At 40.7% G+C, this 20864-nt stretch overlaps 1 protein-coding gene across 7 annotated transcripts in view; it reads right to left on the reverse strand.

The window, feature by feature from the left end:
• kif13a (kinesin family member 13A) overlaps nt 1–20864 on the reverse strand; it is a 319077-nt gene that overhangs the window by 100873 nt on the left and 197340 nt on the right. For 4 of the 7 annotated variants that reach the window (XM_072560889.1, XM_072560887.1, XM_072560892.1 and 1 more), the window contains exons 13-17: nt 18408–18542; nt 14601–14731; nt 5114–5200; nt 2635–2810; nt 529–739 (exon numbers count right to left, since the gene is read on the reverse strand). In XM_072560889.1, the coding sequence (XP_072416990.1) occupies nt 529–739; nt 2635–2810; nt 5114–5200; nt 14601–14731; nt 18408–18542 (740 nt within the window). Of the gene's footprint in view, nt 1–507; nt 740–2634; nt 2811–5113; nt 5201–14600; nt 14732–18407; nt 18543–20864 lie in introns of all 7 variants that reach the window. The other 3 variants (XM_072560888.1, XM_072560886.1, XM_072560890.1) reach the window with 1 other exon arrangement.

Raw genomic sequence — 20864 nt, forward strand, 5'->3', positions numbered from 1 at the left:
TTTTCTGTTTGGAAATGGAGTCACACCCAAGAAAATAATTAGAGAATGGAGCGAGGAGGCCATGAAAAACTACAATGGAATGTTTTTATACAAACATGTCAGTTTTGCCCTGTGACAAGGCAATGTAATATTAAAGCCTCAGCAATTCCAAATTTAGCTGATTGAACCTAATGAAGTCCACGAAAACAATTAATATATGTAGTGCTGTATTCCCCAACATTGCAAGGCTGCATCCTGGAAAAGGCAAATTGTAATTGTTTCAAGAGTTCTCTTGTTGACGGTAAAGCTTGTGCATTAATCATTAGTTGAGATCATATTTCTGAAAAACTGGGTTTAATAGAAGGTCAATATTAGTTAATAAATCAACGAAAAGTCTAACAGCTATAAGGAAATATTATTGCTTTCAATCCATTAACGTGCACTTAAAGGGCTGCACAACGAAGACCATTTGATTTTCTCACCCCAAATAATCATACATGCACCTATTAATAAGATGTAAATTCCCACCTCTCACTGAAACAGCCGTACCTCTCTTCAGACCAAAGTTTCACTTTTTGTTGTGCAGTTTGAGAGGTGAATGACAATCTCTCGATGCCATGCCGGTGTAGCCTGTCTGGTGACAGCTGTTGACGAAGGAGCTCCAGCTCACGCTCATACATTAGCCGCTGCTCTTCAAGTGCATTCTTCTTCTCCTCAAGATACTGCTTCTCGAGAATCTGCACAACATTCTGAACAGGATCTATAAAATCAGACAGACACCTTACTTACGGCCAGTTTGCAATAAATCGAACAACCTAAGCACACTGCATTGTAGCATTTTAATATGCAAATTCATAGTAATACAAAATCACCCCCCACACCGTTGTTAAAATTCCTGCTGGGAAACCATAAATCATTATAACTAAATTTACCCAAGTACAATCACAAATGAAGAAATTATCATCAGGATTTCACTTCTTGCAACTTGCATTTCAACCCAAATCAGAATCAGCATAAATTAAACAAGCAACTGACGCTTCAAATTGAAAACATTAAATTTTATGCTAAATTGTCAACACAGCAGAAAGAAATCACAGGCAGCCACGAGCACCCACAACACGATGTATAACGGTAACCCAATGTGCAATCTCATTCCCAGACAGGTGTATACAGTTAACACTAAAACGTCACACATCTACAAAGCCTCGCTCATTCATGTTGCATTAATCTTCATGGTGTAGATTACCAGAGTTTCTTTTCAGCTGATCATTCATAAACTTTGGTTCTCAACCTGGACCCCAGCTACAAATTCTTAGTTTTTATGTATGCCTGAGGTTTTGTGGATTCGATCCCTTTGATCTTGGTCATGCATTATTTCACAGGAAGTTTCTGGAATTCAATTGTTCTTTTTGCCTTTTTGTAGAGTGCTTTGATTGCTTCACCTGCTAGGAATCATCTATTTCTTTGTGTATCTCTTCTTTCTCTGCATTGGTGCTTGTTACCTTCTCCCTTTAGCCTTGTTCTCCTCCTGCCCCTCTGATGCTGCCCAACCTGCTGTGCTTTTCCAGCACCATGCTCTCGACACTAATCTACAATCCTCACTTTCTTCTAGTTGATTTCAACCCTACTGCGAAGCCTCTTGCAAGGTTGTCTACCTTGAAGACGTTCTCCTCCTCTCTCTACAAGGTACTGATGAAGGGCTTTTGCCCGAAACGTCGATTCTCATGTTCCTCAGATGCTGCCTGACCTGCTGCGCTTTTCCAGCAACACATTCTTGACTCTCCTCCTTTTGTCTACTTAAAAATGGCTTTTGTAACTTAAATTCCTCTATTTGGGAATGCTTCCAGATAAAAGATTTGATTTTCAGGAAAATTAGAAATGATCTCTATAATTGACGCAAATACTTAAGTTATTTTTAAATGTTCAGAGGAAAAATCCCAGATGTTTTAAAGGAATCAAAAATTCCCTTGATTGTACAGCTTCAAAATCAAAGGTGACACATACAAGGATGATACAATTTCCAAACTCACTAGTCAGATACACAATAAAAACAACAGCACATTCTTCTCTAGCTTTCAGAAGAGAGTGTGAATTTTGAAATACTTAATTCAATGAGTCATCCATGGTCAGACCTCTTGCCTGAGCCAGAGTTTGAGAATAAAGCCCCACTACAGGGGAATCTGGACTAATCCAATGCAGTAATGAAGGAGCTCTGCATATTAAGGTGCCATCCTACAGAACAGATGGTAAACTTTCATTCTTTTCATTGTGGTAGCATGAGAATTTTACCCAAGTTGTTGAATGGGATTATGGTATACATCTAAATTGAATCACATTTTAATATTATGAACAAAATCCAAATATGAAAAATGCTAAAAACTAGATGCGAAATCCTGTGATACCTCAGCTGCTTACACAGCTGTTTGAGACAATACCTGAGGAAACTTGGGTAAAATACTGGCAGAAAAGAGAGTGTCTGGATGTAATACCAGAGGCATAGAAATCAGTACTTTTCTCACATGAAGTCTTGAAGATATTGTTCAAAGGAAGGCACTAGTGATGAATGCTTCAAGCTTGCAACAAGTGCAAAGAAGAAATAAAGGAAAGTGATGACATTATCACAACTCTCAAGTTTGCCAAGAGTCTGTTGCTCACCATTTGTGCTGAGAGCTTTCATCATGACTTCCATCTGTGCGAATTCATAATTATAATCTGGTTCGGATGAAGCTTCACTTGCTGTCTCCACATCTTGCTCTGCACCATATTCTCGATTTGCCTCACTCTCATATTCTTTTAATTTGTCTCTCCTCTTCCTCATTGGTAGGTTAATTCTATTTATTTAAAAAAAAAGTTGTTTAAACAAAACTCTAACTTCAATACCACAACATTGCCTTTATGCAGTGACACTTACAATATTTAGTTAACATGGAAACGCATATTTAAATTCTGCAGGAACATTTGATCTTTTGATTTTGGTAAAGGTTCACTTCCCAAAGTCAGGATAATGGCAACCAAATTATGAAACAATCCAACATTAAGATCAAGCACTCCCAGGTCTGCACAGAAGTTACCTCCTTGAGCACTGCTTTCACAAAGTCTCTTAACACCAACCAGTCCTGCACCATTTTTCCAAAAGCAGACATTTTCATAGCTTCTGACTGCTGAATTATGATCAGTTCAATAATGAGACTTTACGCCCAAAATAAAACAAACTGAGAATGTTCAAACTTATTTCATATCGAAAGACTGTAGCAGGCAGACAGGGTAGATCATGTCTCATTAACTATTGAATCTTTTGAGAAGGTCATGGGCAATTTAGGATATCTAGTCAGCACAGATTAGTTGAACTGAAGGGTCAGTTTCCGTGCTGTATGTTTCTATGGCTCTCTGACAAGGTGAATGGCAGGGTGGAGGGGGGGAGAGGAGGAGGAAGAGGAGGAAGAAGAGTCTCTGTGGGTATGGTTGATGCCGACATCTTGAAAGGGAATGCGTGGATGTAAATTTGGTTATTAATTGAGTTTATTACCAAAGTCTTTATGGATTAAAATGGTTTTACAAAAGGAGGAAGCATTGATCTAAAAGATTGCAACAATCATTTGACCACAGATTGAGGCAAGTTCAGGAAACCAAAGTGGAATAAACAAAATCACCTGAACGAAAAGTACCATTTTAATGAATGGTATCAGTCAACTGAGTCAAGCGTCAAGGAACTAGCAGCTTCTGTTTAATTTACATTTGTGACAGAAGTTACACGCATCAGAAATTAAGGGGCTGCCTGCAATATATAGGTTAGAAAGACAATGGAGCCAGACTATACAACACACATATGAAGTGTATTTCTGTAGTTGCTTAGCAGAAAGCAGACAAACAGTAAAGAAAATGAGAAAAATATTTGTTGGCACCATCCAAGGGGGAACCAATTCACCCCATCTCACCTGGTCATATTACTAAGAGCAGGGAGTCTTTCCCAATAGGCAGCTTTTGCCATGAGGACAGGGTGCTTCATGGCCCAGACAGTGCCTGACTGGCAGGGTGCTTACCCGTGCACGACTGCAATGTGACCAACTACATTAAATCGTGGCCACCAGAGAAGCACCAATCCTGCCTGCAGGAGTATACCAGTGACTGGTTGAGGCCCATTTTGCTAATTAATTGGCGGCATTTGGGCATCATTTAGCCTTCAGCAAGGGCCATCATCCATCTTTCCCACTCCTGACTGGATTGGAGGAAATAGGATTTCAGTAAATACCCATCAACCTTTCTCCGAATTTTACAGTGCCCCACCCCTCGCCGCCTAGCCCTCTTGATGAGTCCAGATGAAATTCTGTCCATACAATGGAGGGAAAAGAAAGGCAACATGGCAAATTATGTTCTCCAAGGTTCTACTCTTGGTGCTGAGCTTTTTACTATATCAATTAATCAAATGAAGACAGTTGTACATCAAACCCTGCTCACAACATGAAGTTAGGAAGTTCGTGAATATAAAAACATCAAAATACAGAAGGACATATGCCGATTAGAGGAGTGAATAAACTGTGGCAGATGGAAGTTTGAAGTGAAGGTCAGTAAGGTCTTCCGTATTGAATGGATTGAAAACAAAATCGTAACATTAATAACAAGAGACTAAATGATGTGATGGAATACAAGTATTTGAGTTCAAGGTAAACAAATCACCAAAATTCAGTACAGAGTTACATAAAGGCTAATGGAATATCACCTTTTATCTCATCGTAAAGACGTAGTAGTTATGTTTTAAATGCACAGTGCCTTAGTTGCACCCCATTTGTCGAATCTTGTCCAATTTTGAGTACAAAAACAGATTAGGAAGAATAACAGGACCTGGAGCAGGTATTCTGCTGACTTGCAAGCTTGATTAAAGAATTAAGTTTTTATGTTAAGTTGTATAAACTTGGGCTGTTTCTCCTTAAGGTTAAAAGATTTGAGGAGTGATCTAAAGGAGTGATTCACAAGAAAAAGGTGACACTATGGCAGAACAGCAACAATGGAAAACAGGGTGAGTGAATAGGTGGGAGAGGAGAAAGGAAGTAGCAAAATGAATTCTATAATTTGCTCAGAAAGAACGATAAATAAACTAAATATTTCAAAAATCATACACAAGTACACAAGGACATACCTAAAGAAGTGGTTATTTCCCCAGAGAATTCTGTCGCCATGCCAGAGAGAGTTTGGAGCATGCAATACAGCACCATTTAAGCAGGTTCTGAAAAAAGATGAAATATTTCTTATTTGAAAATCAGGGTTCAGTCTCATAACATTCACTATCTGATTGCCTTATGATATGCAAAGTACATCCCGATGTAATGAAGGGATGGATATAAACAAGATATTTTAATAAATTTTATGATGCTTCTATTTCGAGGCATTTTGGCATTTCCAGAACAGTTGAATATCAAAGAACAAAGAAAATTACAGCACAAGAACAGGCCCTTTGTCCCTCCAAGCCTGAGCTGACCCAGATCCTCTACCTAAGCCTGTCACTATTTTCTAAGGATCTGTATCCCTCTGCTCCTTGCCGATTCACGTATCGGTTTATTTACACCTTAAATGACAGTATTGTGTCTGCCTCTACCACCTCTGCTGGTAATGCGTCCCGAGTACCCACCACCCTCTGTGTAAAGAGCTTTCCACACATATCTCTCAAACTTTTCCCTTTGAACTCGTGACACCCTAGTAATAGAGTCCCCCACTCTTGGGGAAAAAGCTTCGTGCTATGCACTCTGTCTATACCTCTCATGATTTTGTCGACCTCAATCAGGTACTCCCTCAGCCTTTCTAATGAAAATAACCCTAATCTACTCAACCTCTCCTCATAGCTAGCGCCCTCCATACCAGGCAACATCCTGTTAAACCTCCTCTGAATCCTTTCCAAAGCATCCACATCCTTCTGGTGATGTGGCAACCAGAACTGGACGCAGTATTCCAAATGTGGCCAAACCAAAGTCATATACAACTGTAACATGGCCTGCCAACAGTCGTACTCAATACCCTCCTCTAGCTTATCTCTCCATGCTTCAGGCTCACTGCCTTTATTCCTGATGAAGGGCTTTTGCCCGAAACGTTGATTTCGCTGCTCGTTGGATGCTGCCTGAACTGCTGTGCTCTTCCAGCACCACTAATCCAGTATTTGATTTTCAGCATCTGCAGTCATTGTTTTTACCTTGTTGATTTTAACCCTACTGCGAATCCTCTTGCAAGGATGCCTGCCTTGAAGAAGTTTTCCTCCTCTCTCTACAAGAATCTCAGGGAGTCCCTCTCCCACTGCAACTCCCAGGTCATTTCCTCTGCTCTGAAGCTCTTCAACCATGTTGTGACTCTATGCTACTCTCTCCCCACCCCCACACTCCTCTAGCTTATCTCTCCATGCTTCGGGCTCACTGCCTTTATTCCTGATGAAGGGCTTTTGCCCGAAACGTTGATTTCGCTGCTCGTTGGATGCTGCCTGAACTGCTGTGCTCTTCCAGCACCACTAATCCAGTACTCAATACCCTGTCCGCTGAAGGAAAGCATGCTGTATGCCTTCTTGACCACTATTGAACTGCGTTGCCACATTCAGGGTACATCAGATCTGAACACCCAGATGTATCTGTAAATAAATTTTTTTTCCAGGATTTTTCCATTTACTGTATAGTGTGCTCTTGAATTGGATCTCCCACATTTGTCCGGATTGAACTCCATCTGCCATTTCTCCACCCAACTCTCCAATCTATATATATTCTGCTGTATTCTCTGACAATTCTCTTCACCATCTGCCATTCCATCAATCTTAGTGTCATCTGCAAACTTGCTAATCAGATCACCTGTACCTTCCTCCAGATCATTTATGTATATCACAAAAAACAGTAGTCCCAGCACAGATCCCTTTGGAACACCACTGGTCACAGTTCTCATTTTGAGAAACTCCCTTCCACTACTACTCTGTCTCCTGTTGCCCAGCCAGTTCTTTATCCATCTAGCTACTACGGTGTGACCTTGACTTTCTCCATCAGCCTACCATTGGGAACCTTATCAAATGCCTTACTGAGGTCCATGGTTTATGACATCAACAGTCCTTCCTTCATCAATCAACTTTGTCACTTTCTCAAAGAATTCAATTAAGTTGATAAGACACGACCTTCCCTGCACAAAACCATGTTGCGGATCACTGATAAGCCCATTTTATACCAAATGGGAATAAATCCTATCTCTCAGTATCTTCTCCAATGGCTTCCCTACCACAGATGTCAGGCTCACCAATCTATAATTACCTGGAGTATCTGGGACAACATTAATAATTCTCCAGTCCTCACCCACATTCAAGGTATCTGCAAAGATATCTGTTAAGGCCCCAGCTATTTCCTCTCTTGCTTCCCTTAGTAACCTGGGGTAGATCCCATCTGGACCTGGAGACTTGTCCAGCTTAATGTCTCTTCTTATGCTGACTTGGCCGAGTGTAATCAAACATCTATCCCTAACCTCAACATCTGTCATGTCCTCTCCTCAGTGAATACCTACGCAAAGTACTCGTTAAGAATCTCACCCATTTTCTCTGACTCCACTCATAACTTTCCTCCTTTGTCCTCGAGTGGGCCAACCCTTTCTCTAGTTACCCTTTTGCTCCTTACATATGAATAAAAGGCTTTGGGATTCTGCCTAACCCTGTTAACCCTCTTTATTCCTCGTTTCAGATTGGTCCTACATTGCAGATATTCTTCCAAACCTTCATCTGTCTTCAGTCACCTAGATCTTATGTATCTTTCCTTTTTCCTCCTAGCCAGTCTCTCAATTTCACCTGTCATCCATGGTTCCCTAATCTTGCCACTTCTAACACTCATTTTCACAGGAACATGTCTCTCCTGCACTCTAATCAACCTTTCTTTAAAAAACCTCCCACAGATGAAATGTGGATTTACCTTCAAACACCTGCTCCCAGTCTACATTCCCCAGCTCCTACAGAATTTTGGTACTGTTAGCCTTCCCCTAATTTAGCATACTTCCTTCAGGACTACTCTCGTCTTTGTCTATGAGTATTCGAAAACTTATGCAATTATGATTGCTATTCCCAAAGTAATCCATTACTGAAACTTCAACCACCTGGCCGGGCTCATTCCCCAACACCAGGTCCAGTATGGCCCCTTCCCAAGTTGGACTATTTACATACTACTCTAGAAAACCCTCCTGAATGCTCCTTAGAAATTCTGCTCCATCTAGACCTTTAGCACTAAGTGAATCTCACTCAATGTTGAGAAAAGAATGACTAGGGTAGGAATAGGTTCCGTCAAGGATAGTAGTGGGAAGTTGCGTGTGGAGGCTGAAGAGATTGGGGAGATACTGAATGAATACTGTTCATCAGTATTCACTCAGGAACAGGACATTGTTGCCGATGTGAATACTGAGTCACACTTAATTAGAATGGACGGTTTTGAGGTATGTAGGGAAGAGGTGTTGGAAATTCTGGAAAGGGTGAAAATAGATAAGTCCCCTGGGCCTGATGGCATTTATCCTAGGATTGTCTGGGAAGCAAGGGAGGAGATTGCAGAGCCATTGGCCTTGATTTTTATGTCCTCGTTGTCTACAGGAATAGTGCCAGAAGACTGGAGGATAGCAAATGTGGTTCCCTTGTTCAAGGGGAGTAGGGATAACCCTAGTAACTATACGCCGGTGAGCCTCACTTCTGTTGTGGGCAAAGTCTTAGAGAGAATTGTAAGGGATAGGATTTATGAACATCTGGATAGGAATAATGTGATTAAGGAATAGTCAGCATGGTTTTGTGAAGGGCAGATCGCGCCTCACAAACCTTACTGAACTCTTCAAGAAAGTGACTAAGGAGGTGGACGAGGGGAAAGCGGTAGATGTGGTGTATATGGATTTTAGTAAGGCCTTTGATAAGGTTCCCCATGGTAGGCTACTGCAAAAAATACGGAGGTATAGCATTGAGGGCGAGTTGGAGGTTTGGATTAGGAATTGGCTGGCTGGAAGAAGACAGAGGGTAGTAGTTGATGGTAAAGGTTCATCTTGGAGTGCAGTTACCAGCGGTGTTCCGCAAGGATCTGTTTTGGGACCATTGCTGTTTGTCAGTTTTATAAATGACCTGGAGGAGGGGCTAGAAGGTTGGGTGAGCAAGTTTGCGGATGATACGAAAGTCGGTGGAGTTGTTGACGGTGAGGAAGGATGTGTCAGGTTACAGCGGAATATAGATAAGCTGCAGAGCTGGGCTGAAAGGTGGCAAATGAAGTTCAATATAGCTAAGTGTGAGGTGATTCACTTTGGTAAGAGTAACAAAAAGATGGGGTACTGGGCTAATGGTCGGATACTTGGTAGTGTGGATGAGCAGAGAGATCTTGGTGTCCATGTACACAGATCTCTGAAAGTTGCCACCCAGGTAAATAGTGCAGTGAAGGCGGCATCTGGCGTACTGGCTTTTATTGGTAGAGGAATTGAGTTCCGGAGTCCTGAGGTCATGTTGCAGTTGTATAAGACTCTGGTGCGGCGGCATCTGGAGTATTGTGTGCAGTTTTGGTCGCCATACTATAGGAAGGATGTGGAGGCACTGGAACGGGTGCAGAAGAGGTTTACCAGGATGTTGCCTGGTATGGTAGGAAGATCGTATGAGGAAAGGCTGAGGCACTTGGGGCTGTTTTCATTGGAGAAAAGAAGGTTTAGGGGTGACTTGATAGAGGTGTACAAGATGATTAGGGGTTTAGATAGGGTTGACCATGAGCACCTTTTTCCACCTATGGAGTCAGCTATTACGAGGGGGCATAGCTTTAAATTAAGGGGTGGTAGGTATAGGACAGATGTTAGGGGTAGATTCTTTACTCAGCTAGTCGTGAGTTCATAGAATGCCCTGCCAGTAGCAGTGGTGGACTCTCCCTCTTAATGGGCATTTAAACGGGCATTGGATAGGTATATGGAGGATGGTGGGCTAGTGTAGGTTAGGTGGGCTTGGATCGGCGCAACATCGAGGGCCAAAGGGCCTGTACTGCGCTGTATTCTTCTATGTTCTATGATAAAATTAAAATCTTCTATCAATACCGCCCTGTTGCTCCTTTATCTTTCGATAATCTGTTTACATACTTGTACCTCTATTGCCCACTCACTTTTGGGAGGCCTGTTGTACAGGCCCAGCACTGTTACCACACCCTTTCCTTTTCTGAGCTCAGCCCGTATTGCCTCACTGCCCTCCTTCAGCACAGCTGTGATATCCTCTCTGACCAGTAATGCAACTCCTCCACCCCTTTTACCTCCCTATCTATCCCACCTGAAGTATCAATATCCTGGGATATTTAGTTACCAATCAAATCCCTTAACCAAGTCTCAGTAATAACATTATTATCATACTCCCAGGTACTAATCCAAGCCCTAAGTTCATCTGCCTTATCTATTGCACTTCTTGCATTAAAACAAATGTACCTCAGACCACCCGTCCCTTTGTATTCATCATCTGCTCCCTGCCTCCTGATTCCCCTTAGTCACGCTGACTTCATTATCTAGCTCCTTACAGGCTTTAGTTACTACCTCCTCATTTAGTTCCCATCCCCCTTACACATTAGTTTAAACCCTCCCCAACATTGTTAGCAAAAGCACACTGAAGGACATTGGTTTCAGTCCGGCCCAGGTGTAGACCATCCAATTTGTAACAGTCTCACCTCCCCCAGAACTGGTCCCAATGTCCCAAAAATCTGACCCCTTCTTCCTGCACCATCTCTCAAGCCACATGGTCATCCTGCCTATTATTTCATTTCTACTCTGACTAGCACGGGCACTGGTAGCAATCCTGAGATTACTGCGTCTAAGGTCCTACTATTTAACTTGGCTCCTAACTCCTTAAGTCCTGCTTGAAGGGCCTCATCCCATTTATTCCCTATATCATTGGTACCTAAATGCACAACAACTGGCTTTTCACCCTCCCCCTTAACAATGTTCTGCCAATCTGCAACATCACTGACCCGTGCACCTGGGAGACAACATACCATTCGGGAGTCTCGTTTTCAACCACAGAACTATCTATCTACTCCCCTTACAATTGAATCCACTCTGATTGTAGCTCTTCCACTCTTTTTCCTGGCCTTCTATACAGCAGAGCCAGCCGGGCACCATGAGCGTGGCTGTTTCTGCCTTCCCCTGGTGAGCCATCTCCCCCAACAGTATCCAAAAATATACCTGATTTGGAAGGAGATGACCTGAGGGGACACATGATCAGATAAGATTGCAAGCAATAAAATTTGATTTGGAGATGTCAGTGTTGGACTGGGGTGTACAAAGTTAAAAATCACACAACACCATCTTATAGTCCAACAGGTTTAATTGGAAGCATACGTGTTTTCGGAGCGCTGCTCCTTCATCAGGTGATAGTGGAGAACACAATTCTAAGGCACAGAATTTATAGCAAACCTTTACACGATGATGTAACTGAAATTATACATGAAAAATACCTTGATTGTCTGTTGAGTCTTTCATCTGTTCGAATACAGTGATAGCTTCACTTCTTTCATGTGTAAATCACAAAACCTTTTTTTAAAAGTTGCATTCTCAGGTTAGCTGTAACAATGGGTGTTAGCTAAACAATATGTTGAAGGTGTTAGCCCCCTGTGTTCTGTCTATGCCATGATGTTTAGATTGATTCTAATCTAAAAAGTGAAATAACAGAGTTTTGCATGAATTCATGCAGTTTTTGAGCAAAGTACAATGTAACTCTGCAAGTACAAATTCACCCCACAAAATATATGTCTGCATGTGGGTCTTTGTGTGTGTGTGTCTGTCTGGGTTGGGGGTTGTGAGTGTGAGAAAGTGTATATGTGTGTGTGTAGTGAGTGTAGAGTGTCTTAAGTCTGTGAGGGGGTGCATGTGAGAGTGTGGGAGCGTGTGCGCGTGTCTGGGGTGGGGGGTTCAGAGTGTCTGTGAGAGAGAGTGTATGCACGAATGTAGAGTGGTCTAAGTCTCTGAGAGGATGCCTGTGTGGGAGTGTATGTCTCTGTAAGGGTGTGTGTGTATAAGTCTGTCCATGAGTGAGTGAGTGAGCGCGTGTGCGTATAGTGTAATGGTGGTCACCTGTAATGTGGCATGAACCTAAGGTCCCGGTTGAGGTCCTCCCTATGAGTACCGAATTTAGCTATCAGCCTCTGCTCGGCCACTTATCTCTGCTGCCTGTCCCAAAGTCCACCTTGGAGGGTGGTCACTCAAAGGTCAGAGGTTGAATGTCCTGGATCTGAATCCTCCAAGGTGTACTTCGGGACACGCAGCAGTGAAAAGTGGCCGAGTAGAGGCTGATAGCTAAGTTCGGTACACACACACACACATCCTCTCAGAGACTTTGACCACTCTACACTCATGCACACATATATACTCACTCTCTTTCTCACAAACACTCACAACCCCCCCACCCCAGACACGGGCACACACTCCCACACGTACCCCCTCCCAGACTTAAGACACTCTACAGACCATCACCTGATGAAGGAGCGTCGCTCCGAAAGCACGTGTGCTTCCAATTAAACCTGTTGGACTATAAGCTGGTGTTGTGTGATTTTTAACTTAATAAAATTTGAACACAGTCTGGCAAACTCTTTAGATAACTCCTGAATTGTATACAGGTTATGAGTGTTATTATTATTGAATCAAAGATGACATTGTGTGAAGGAAAGAGAGGAGGAAAGACATCGAACAATCCATGAAGAGCTGAACAACGTTTCAAAATCAATGAAGCCAGACTATGATGTTAATAAAGGATAAATAACAAGGACATCATGTCCAGTTTGCTGACTTGCATGTTCTCAATATCATATAGATTTCAATTCATATAATATGGGAATATCGGACCAAGATAAATTCAAAAACCTGAATAACAAGAAATGCCTGGCTATTTTTCAGCTGATTTCACATCAGAAGATCTACAGTACAAAATATGTCCGATGCAGTGTGATACCCAAACCTTTTGTTCAAGAAAATAACAAATTAAATACTTAGATGACAGGTTAGATGTTTGACAGAGCATGTTGCTCATCCCTTGTTTTATAAAGGTCACAGTCACCATGGAACTGGGAGAGCAAGGGTGTGTGTGTGTGGGGGGGGGGGGGGGGGGGGGGTTGACCACACTGATAATTTATAACATGCCACAAGGTTCAAGGTCCAAATTAAAGATCTCAATATTACTAAATATGAAAAACAGACAATAATAATCAATATACAGAATATATTAAAACATTCTAAATATGCAGAAACAGTTTTGCTTGTATCTTTCCCCATCCCCAATCAGCGCACCATTTCAGTTTATCCTTAAGGCGAACAACAACTTTAAAGTGATGAATATTCTGATGCTCTCTCCCTTGTATTTGAGGGAGCTAACTCCTGTTCTGACCTCCCAATAGTGCAACTGAGTCTGTGACCCTGTGCAGAAATTTCCCTACTATTTTAAAAAATTTATTAGAACTGATGCATATTCGAAAGAACAAATCTAGATTGCAAAGACAACTTTGGCTTCTACCCTCATTAATCCAGTTTAAAAAAAGGGCTGAATATGCAGCAGTTAAGGGAAAACTTAAAAAGTGCAATTTGAACATAATTAATCAAAACAAGAATTTCATGAACACACATTTGTTATAATATGCAACAATTATTCTCAATACAGGGTACATTTTTTTAAAAATCAGAAGATAGACTATTCAAACAGTAACACAGTGTTGTTCTTGAAATGATGAAATTCTTAAATTTCATTATATGACCCAAACAAAATCAATGCAGCAGAAGCAGAAATGCAAGCGATAGATCAATTACTGAGCAAGCTCATGGAACATTGTGTAATACTCAAACTGAAACTTTATTCCATAAACCATTTATTCTAATAGCATCCAGAATACTCAGTATGCTAAAACCATTTACAATTCATTGTATGCAGTAGATATCACAACACAGCTCACACCCTGGTCTCCGTCAATCCACCTTTCACCTCCACCTCATCTTGACTGATTGATGAGTCCCACCTTCATGTTCTGCTATCTACTGCCACGAATTAAATTGGAATGACTTTAATTAGTTTAGCTAGAAACTGACCCCCAATCTAGAATGAGCATAAACATGTGCACACCACTGAAAAGCAGCTCAGTCTTGCACCCATAGCTTCTGATTGCAGCAGGATAGTCTCTGGTCGGGGATAAATATGAAAGCTTGCTCAATTACATCCATTTCTGCTGGGCAGTAATCAACAGCAGCTGGAGGCAGATGGTACAGTATCCTACCGGAATGGCCACTGTGTTTAATAAATCAAAACTTAAAAAGATGAAAGACCTATGTTCGTCTGAGATTTTTAGTCAGAGGTCAGACACATTCAACTGAATGGACATTACTAAGTACACAAACTAAAGTTAAACATCAATGAGATAACCACATGCAAAATATTAACAAATTAAAAATGTTGTCAAATGGAAGTTATATGGGATGTACATTAGGTCTGCCAATTTCTTAACAGAAAGAGTCTATGCTGCTTCCCTTTCACAGGTTATATACTGGGAGTTCTACTTAACCTTGATCAAGAAGTATAATGATTAAATCTGAACCACGTGGCAAGAGGATGACTGCAATGGGTTTCTACATTGAAACTCTCACCTAGTCTACAGTGAAAATATTACCTGGCATTTTCATTTGGACAGAGAGTAACATCCCCATCTGCTGAAATGTCAATGACACAGTGCTCAGGCTGGATGCCAATTCCACACAGCTGTATGTCCTGAGATTCATCCGCACCAACCCTGGTGTGATGCTGTTGAGAATATCAGAAGTTTAAAGGTCAGCACCTTATACTTGGCTATAAATATTCACAGGATGCATACAAGTGACTTGAGTGACTCAGCCTGAATCAATGTTTCCATGCCTGCTGTAAGCAGTAACATGGCTTGCCAAATATTTAACCGTAACATTTTTTTCTGATTAAATGTGCAGCTGAGAAATAATTTAAAGCCGGAGTCAGTGGCAATTGTAAAACATGAAGTGCACAAATGCAGAAAATAGCTACTGAAAATAACAGTACATTTCAATAACTTCCACTGAGCTCTCAATAAGGAAGCATTTGCTTTTATCATGTTGCTGTACTTTTTGGAAAAAGGAAGATGTGATTTTACAATCAAGATGCGACTGAACAGAGTATAGATCACTGTTCCTGTTCGTAGAGGTGACATGAAGTAGAAGTAGTGGAAACCTGGCACAGTGTGACTGTACATTATAAGCATATCAAATCTCACTAACCACAAGGTAGGACGGCAAATTACACGAAGATCGCACTCAAATATGTGGAATAGCAACAATTGTGCATAACCACAACAACAAATCTGTTATATAGTCCTTATTCTGCTTTATATTCCACATTTGGAATAAGAGGATAGTATTGAGAGGGTGGTCTTTTCTGAAAGAGCTTACCAAAGGAGGGTTTAGGGACAAATACCTTTGATACTTATTTTATAACACAGACTGTTAATTTTCCAATGATTAAATAATAATTCAGTAATTACAGTACAATAGAGATTTATTAGACTTTGACAGGTGGATAGGTGGAAGAGGAGATAGGCAGTTGGACAAGTCCGGACAAGTCATGGGGACAGTGCTGAGCTGGAAGTTTGGAACTAGGGTGGTTGAAGTCCACATTGATGCCCTGGGGTTGAAGTGTTCTGAGGCGGAAGGTGAGGCGTTCTAACCAGTTTCCTCATTTCCCCTTTCCCCACCTCACCCTAGTTCCAAACTTCCAGCTCAGCACTGTCCCCATGACTTGTCCGGACTTGCCCTACCTGCCTGTCTCCTTTTCCACCTATCCACTCCACCCTTTCCTCCCTGACCTATCGCCTTCATCCCCTCCCCCAATCACCCATTGTACTCTATGCTACTTTCTCCCCACCCCCACCCTCCTCTAGCTCATCTCTCCACGCTTCAGGCTCACTGCCTTTATTCCTGATGAAGGGCTTTTGCCCGAAACGTCGATTTCGCTGCTCCTTGGATGCTGCCTGAACTGCTGTGCTCTTGCAGCACCACTAATCCAGAATCTGGTTTCCAGCATCTGCAGTCATTGTTTTTACCTCTTCAGTCCAACTCGTCCATGGCAACCAGATATTCTAAATGAATCTGGTCCCATGTGCCAGCATTTGGCCCATACTGCTCTAATCACTTCCTATTCATGTACCCATCCTGATTCCATTTAAATGTTGTAATTATACTAGCTGCCACTACTTCCTTTGGCAGCTTGTCCCATACATGCACCATCCTCTGTGTGAAAAAGTAACACCCCAGGTACTTTTTCAATTTTTGCCTTCTCACCTTAAGCTCATACCCTCTGGTTTTGGACTCCCATACCACAGGGAAAAGACCTTGGATACTCATCCTATCCATGCCCCTCATGATTTTATAAATCTCTATAATCACCCCTCAGCCTCCAATTCTCCAGGGAAAATAGCCCCAGCCTGTTCAACTTCTCCCTATAGCTCACATCCCCCAACCCTGGTAACATCCTTGTAAATCTTTTTTAAACCCATTTGGCTTTCACAACATTTTTCCTAAAGCAGGGAGACCAGAATTGCACACAATATTCCAAAAGTGCCTAACCAATGTTCTGTACAGCCGCAACATGACCTCCCAACTCCTATACTCAATACATTGACCAATAAAGGAAAGCATACCACACACCTTCAACTATCCTATCTACCTACGACTCCACTTTCAAGAACTATGAACCTGCACTTGAAGATCTTTTTGTTCAGTAACACTCCCCCAGGGCCTTACCATTAAGTGTATGAGTCCTGCCTGATTTGCCTTTCCAAAATGCAGGACCTCACATTTATCTAAATAGAACTCCACCGGCCACTCCTTGGTCCATCAGATCAAGGTCCCATAGTACTCTGTGATAACCTCCTTCACTGTCCACTTCATCAATTCTGGTGTGATCTTAAGCTCTGGAACGTACCCATTCCACTTCGTAAAAAGTTAGAACAAAGGAAGTAGCCTTTCAGCCCATCAAATCTATACTGGTAAATGGGCTGAATCGCAATCAGCAGACTATTAGGGAATCAAAATATGGCACTTTTGAATGTGCACCACTCTTTCTGATCCAATGTGAAGCAGCAGCTTAGATTTTCTACTGAAGTCTTGAGTGGAACTTGAACCTATGACCTTCTGAGTCATAGCCAAAAGAATTTGCCACTGAATATAGCAAGATGATCTGACATGGAAACCAGTTTTGGGGAGATGCCTAATTATTATCCACAAATCTAAGATAATGACCATCTTTAGTCATCTAGTAGGGAATTCAGGAAAATTAGTGTCAAACTTGTTATCACGTTAAGTATTTGAGGTGAACAGCACAGATGCATTTAGTGAAAAGTTATCAACATACATCACTGAGAAAAATCTCAATGGATTTGCTCAAAGGGTTTAAAGTAGCATACAAGGAAGATGTTCATGTACAGCATGAATACCTTCAGGCAACATCACACCAAATGTTTTAATGCTGTAAATTTGCATAACCTAATCAGACTGAAAACTTAAGAATTGTGAAAAAGAGACAAAAAAAATCAAAATTAAAGCTACGCTGTCAGGTTGCACAAGTCGAACTACAAACTCATTGCTGTTTTGACGGAATCCTATGCCCTGACCTTACCAGTTTTACCTTCCCAATACATGCAGAGCGTAAATGCATGGTTAGGCTGAGGTTAAATATTTAAACCCTGAAATTCAGAGGAACAGAAATTGGTGTCCATTTTTTGAGCAAAATTAATTTTAATCAATCTTAATTAATTTTCTACATTATTTTCTACATACATATTTTGTTGTTTACTGGTATTTAACATGTATATATGAACATGTATGGACAAGCTTTTTTAGTTTTCATAATGCAATATAAATCTTGAGTTCTCTCATAATAAGCATAACTGTTTCTAACAGGTGCAGTGTAGATTGCTCATCTATGTCAAAGGTCCTCTGTCCAAACTCTTTGTTATGATCATCAGCAAAGATTGTTAAGTTTTTCACAATGAACTCGACCCCAGTATTGCGCAATCTTAAATCAGGTTAGATGCAGAGTACCACTCTATACACAAAGATGAACAGATACCCAGGCTGGTCGAGTTAAACAATAATTGGTGTGATTATTTCTACAGTCAGATTAAAAAAAAGTCATGCAAAATCTATTCTTCTTTGTGCTGCAGACAAGTTAAGATTGCAACTTACTTTTACGCAGCGGCTTTGGAGAAGAAAGTTTCCAAGCAAAATCATGACATATTTGACAGTATTCACTGACAGCACAACAGTGATTTGTCCTTTTCCTAATCAATCTGTCCAAATGTTATGACACACCTCTGGAACAGGTGGAACTTGAACTCTGGTCTCCTGGTTGAGGGGTAGGGACACTATCACTGTGCTACAAGAATCCTCAACTGCAGTTTGTTATGAATACTCACTTTCAAGTAATAGACAAGCAGTTCATTGAGTGCAGGATCAGCATTCAGGTTGACTAAAAAGCACTTGTCATCCCCAACTTTAATGCCAGAGGACTCCAGGGAGATGCCCATACTTTCAAGTTGCTTTTGTCGTTCCTGCAGATAAGACAATAAAACACAACTGAAATTCAAGTGACAAGGGTTCACCCTAACACTTCGAAGCAAACATATGTACTTCTACATCTTGACGTATTTATTCTTTACAGAATGGGGTATTGCTGGCTCGGCCAGAATTTGTAGACGATGCTGAATTGTGCTCAACAAGGTGAAGGTGAGCTGCCTTGTTGAACTGCTGCAATCCTTTGGATGGTGAAGCACCCACAGTGCTGCTGATTCAGGGTAGTGTTGAAACAGAGCGACAGCGTGAGACAGAAACTGAAATGAGTGAGACAGCAATTCAGTAAGTGGGAAAGAGAGAGAGTGGGACTGGGATGTGGGAGGCAAGGATCAGAAATTCATTAATGGTCATGTCAGTAAATGCCAATTGGAGATAGCTAGAATCTCTCGTTAGAGATGGCCATTGTCTGGCACTTGTGTGACATAAATGCTACTTATCATTGTCAGCTTGAGCCTGAATCTTAAATTGCAAAAGCCATGAGATTACAGTAATTTGATTTCAGCAGAAAACATTGCACAGGTTCTACTAATCAGATTTGGTCTAACTTAAAATCCTTCAGAGTACTAGTTTTAATTTACTTGCATACAAAGAATTGCATTAAATCGTGTTTGTAAACCGGATCACAGTTCCTAATTTAAAAAGCTATATACTCCAAAGAACATCTTATTGCACAGAAAACAAAACACAGGTTATTTAGAAAATGCTTGCCAAATTCAATTTTGTTTGCTAGATGATGCATGTATTGACTTAATCCATTGCTCTTCATGTTAACCTTAAATTAAATTAAATCCTGACACTGTCCAACCACAGTAGCCAGTCATCAAATCTTGTCCAATTCAGCTTCAATGAAATATTATAGAAATCAATGGGTAACGAGATAGAAAAACAATTTAAATCAAATGAGATTGCCTTTTAAAGGAAGCAAAATATCAAAAGACTAATTCCAAGCAAACTCAAAAGGATAATCCTGGTTTTGAACTCTGAATAGCTTAAACTATTAATTGCCAGTGCAATTTAAAAACTCATTCATCACAATTTTCTCACCCATTGTCCAAGGGAAAAAAAATGCAGATCCTCAACCCCACCTTAGTTTGTTTTATTTTTGATCAAAATCTGTGATTAAACAGTTATTTATCGAGTCCGTTTTCAATTATCTCCCTTACTTTGTAGACCATCTTGAAGTTGTAGCATTCATCACTGACCTCAAAAGAAAGCTGCAGGTGAAGATCTAGCAATCCCCTTTCCTTACAGGAAACCAAATCAGGCACTAAATCACAAGGATCATAAGGTATACAGCTACAGTTGTATGATCAAGTTGAATAAGCAGCGCCTCACATTGATGTATTCCCAGAGAGCAAATTGAAATATAATGCACTGATTACACTTCACTTTTAAACCAAATCTTATAAAGAGCAAAATAAATGATTGGAATATATAATTGGAATTATGTTTGATACAGAAACATCAAACTTAAAAAAAAATCCAGTTACACTGCATTCAACAAACTGCACAATTGCAGGGATTTTAATAGTGAAACTGCTAGCATTTAAAGGTATGTTCGATCAATTAGGTGATTTCTATTTCCAGCCCAAGGAAACTTTAACAGCGTACCCCATGGAGAAGTACAAAATCACTGACAACTTCTGGATCTTCAGATTAACTGCCTACAAGCAATTCCAAATGTTGCTGTCAGTTCAGAGGAATATCCGCGAACGTTTACAACTTCACCCACAAAAACCAGACCAACTTTTAGTGATTGGAAAGCAATGTAAAGAAAAGATGAACTAATGTGAAAAGTGCACAGAATCAAATAATGTATTTCCATCAGCACTTCTCATGGAAAAATAAAATTTCCAAGTATAATTCAAGATATGAATCCACCCACTTGGGTTGCACATTGGAATAGGAGAACTGATAGATACTCTAGCCTACTTTCTCGAAAAAGTAACAATCATGACAGAAAAAAACCAGCTTAGAAAGCGGCTGCACTTGAATTGACAATTTCTTGAGCCAGGTTCCTTTGTTTGTTTCTGTACCTCTAACTTCAGTTCCCCTAAGTGTAAACATTCATTAATTAATCTAATGCAAAATTATCAATATATTTGATAACATAGCAAAAATGTAAGTCACTCTAGGTGTAAGTCACACACAGAGGAGAGATCCAATATATAATGCTCCATTACATGGAGCAACATTTAATCATTACTACACACCACCTCACAATGGCTTAAATTATAGGAGATTGTCACCTCCTTTTAATTACATTGAAAAAAGGAAGCAACTTAATGCCAAAGATTAAA

Source organism: Chiloscyllium punctatum, chromosome 41, assembly GCF_047496795.1.
Source record: "Chiloscyllium punctatum isolate Juve2018m chromosome 41, sChiPun1.3, whole genome shotgun sequence".
NCBI lineage: Eukaryota > Metazoa > Chordata > Chondrichthyes > Orectolobiformes > Hemiscylliidae > Chiloscyllium > Chiloscyllium punctatum.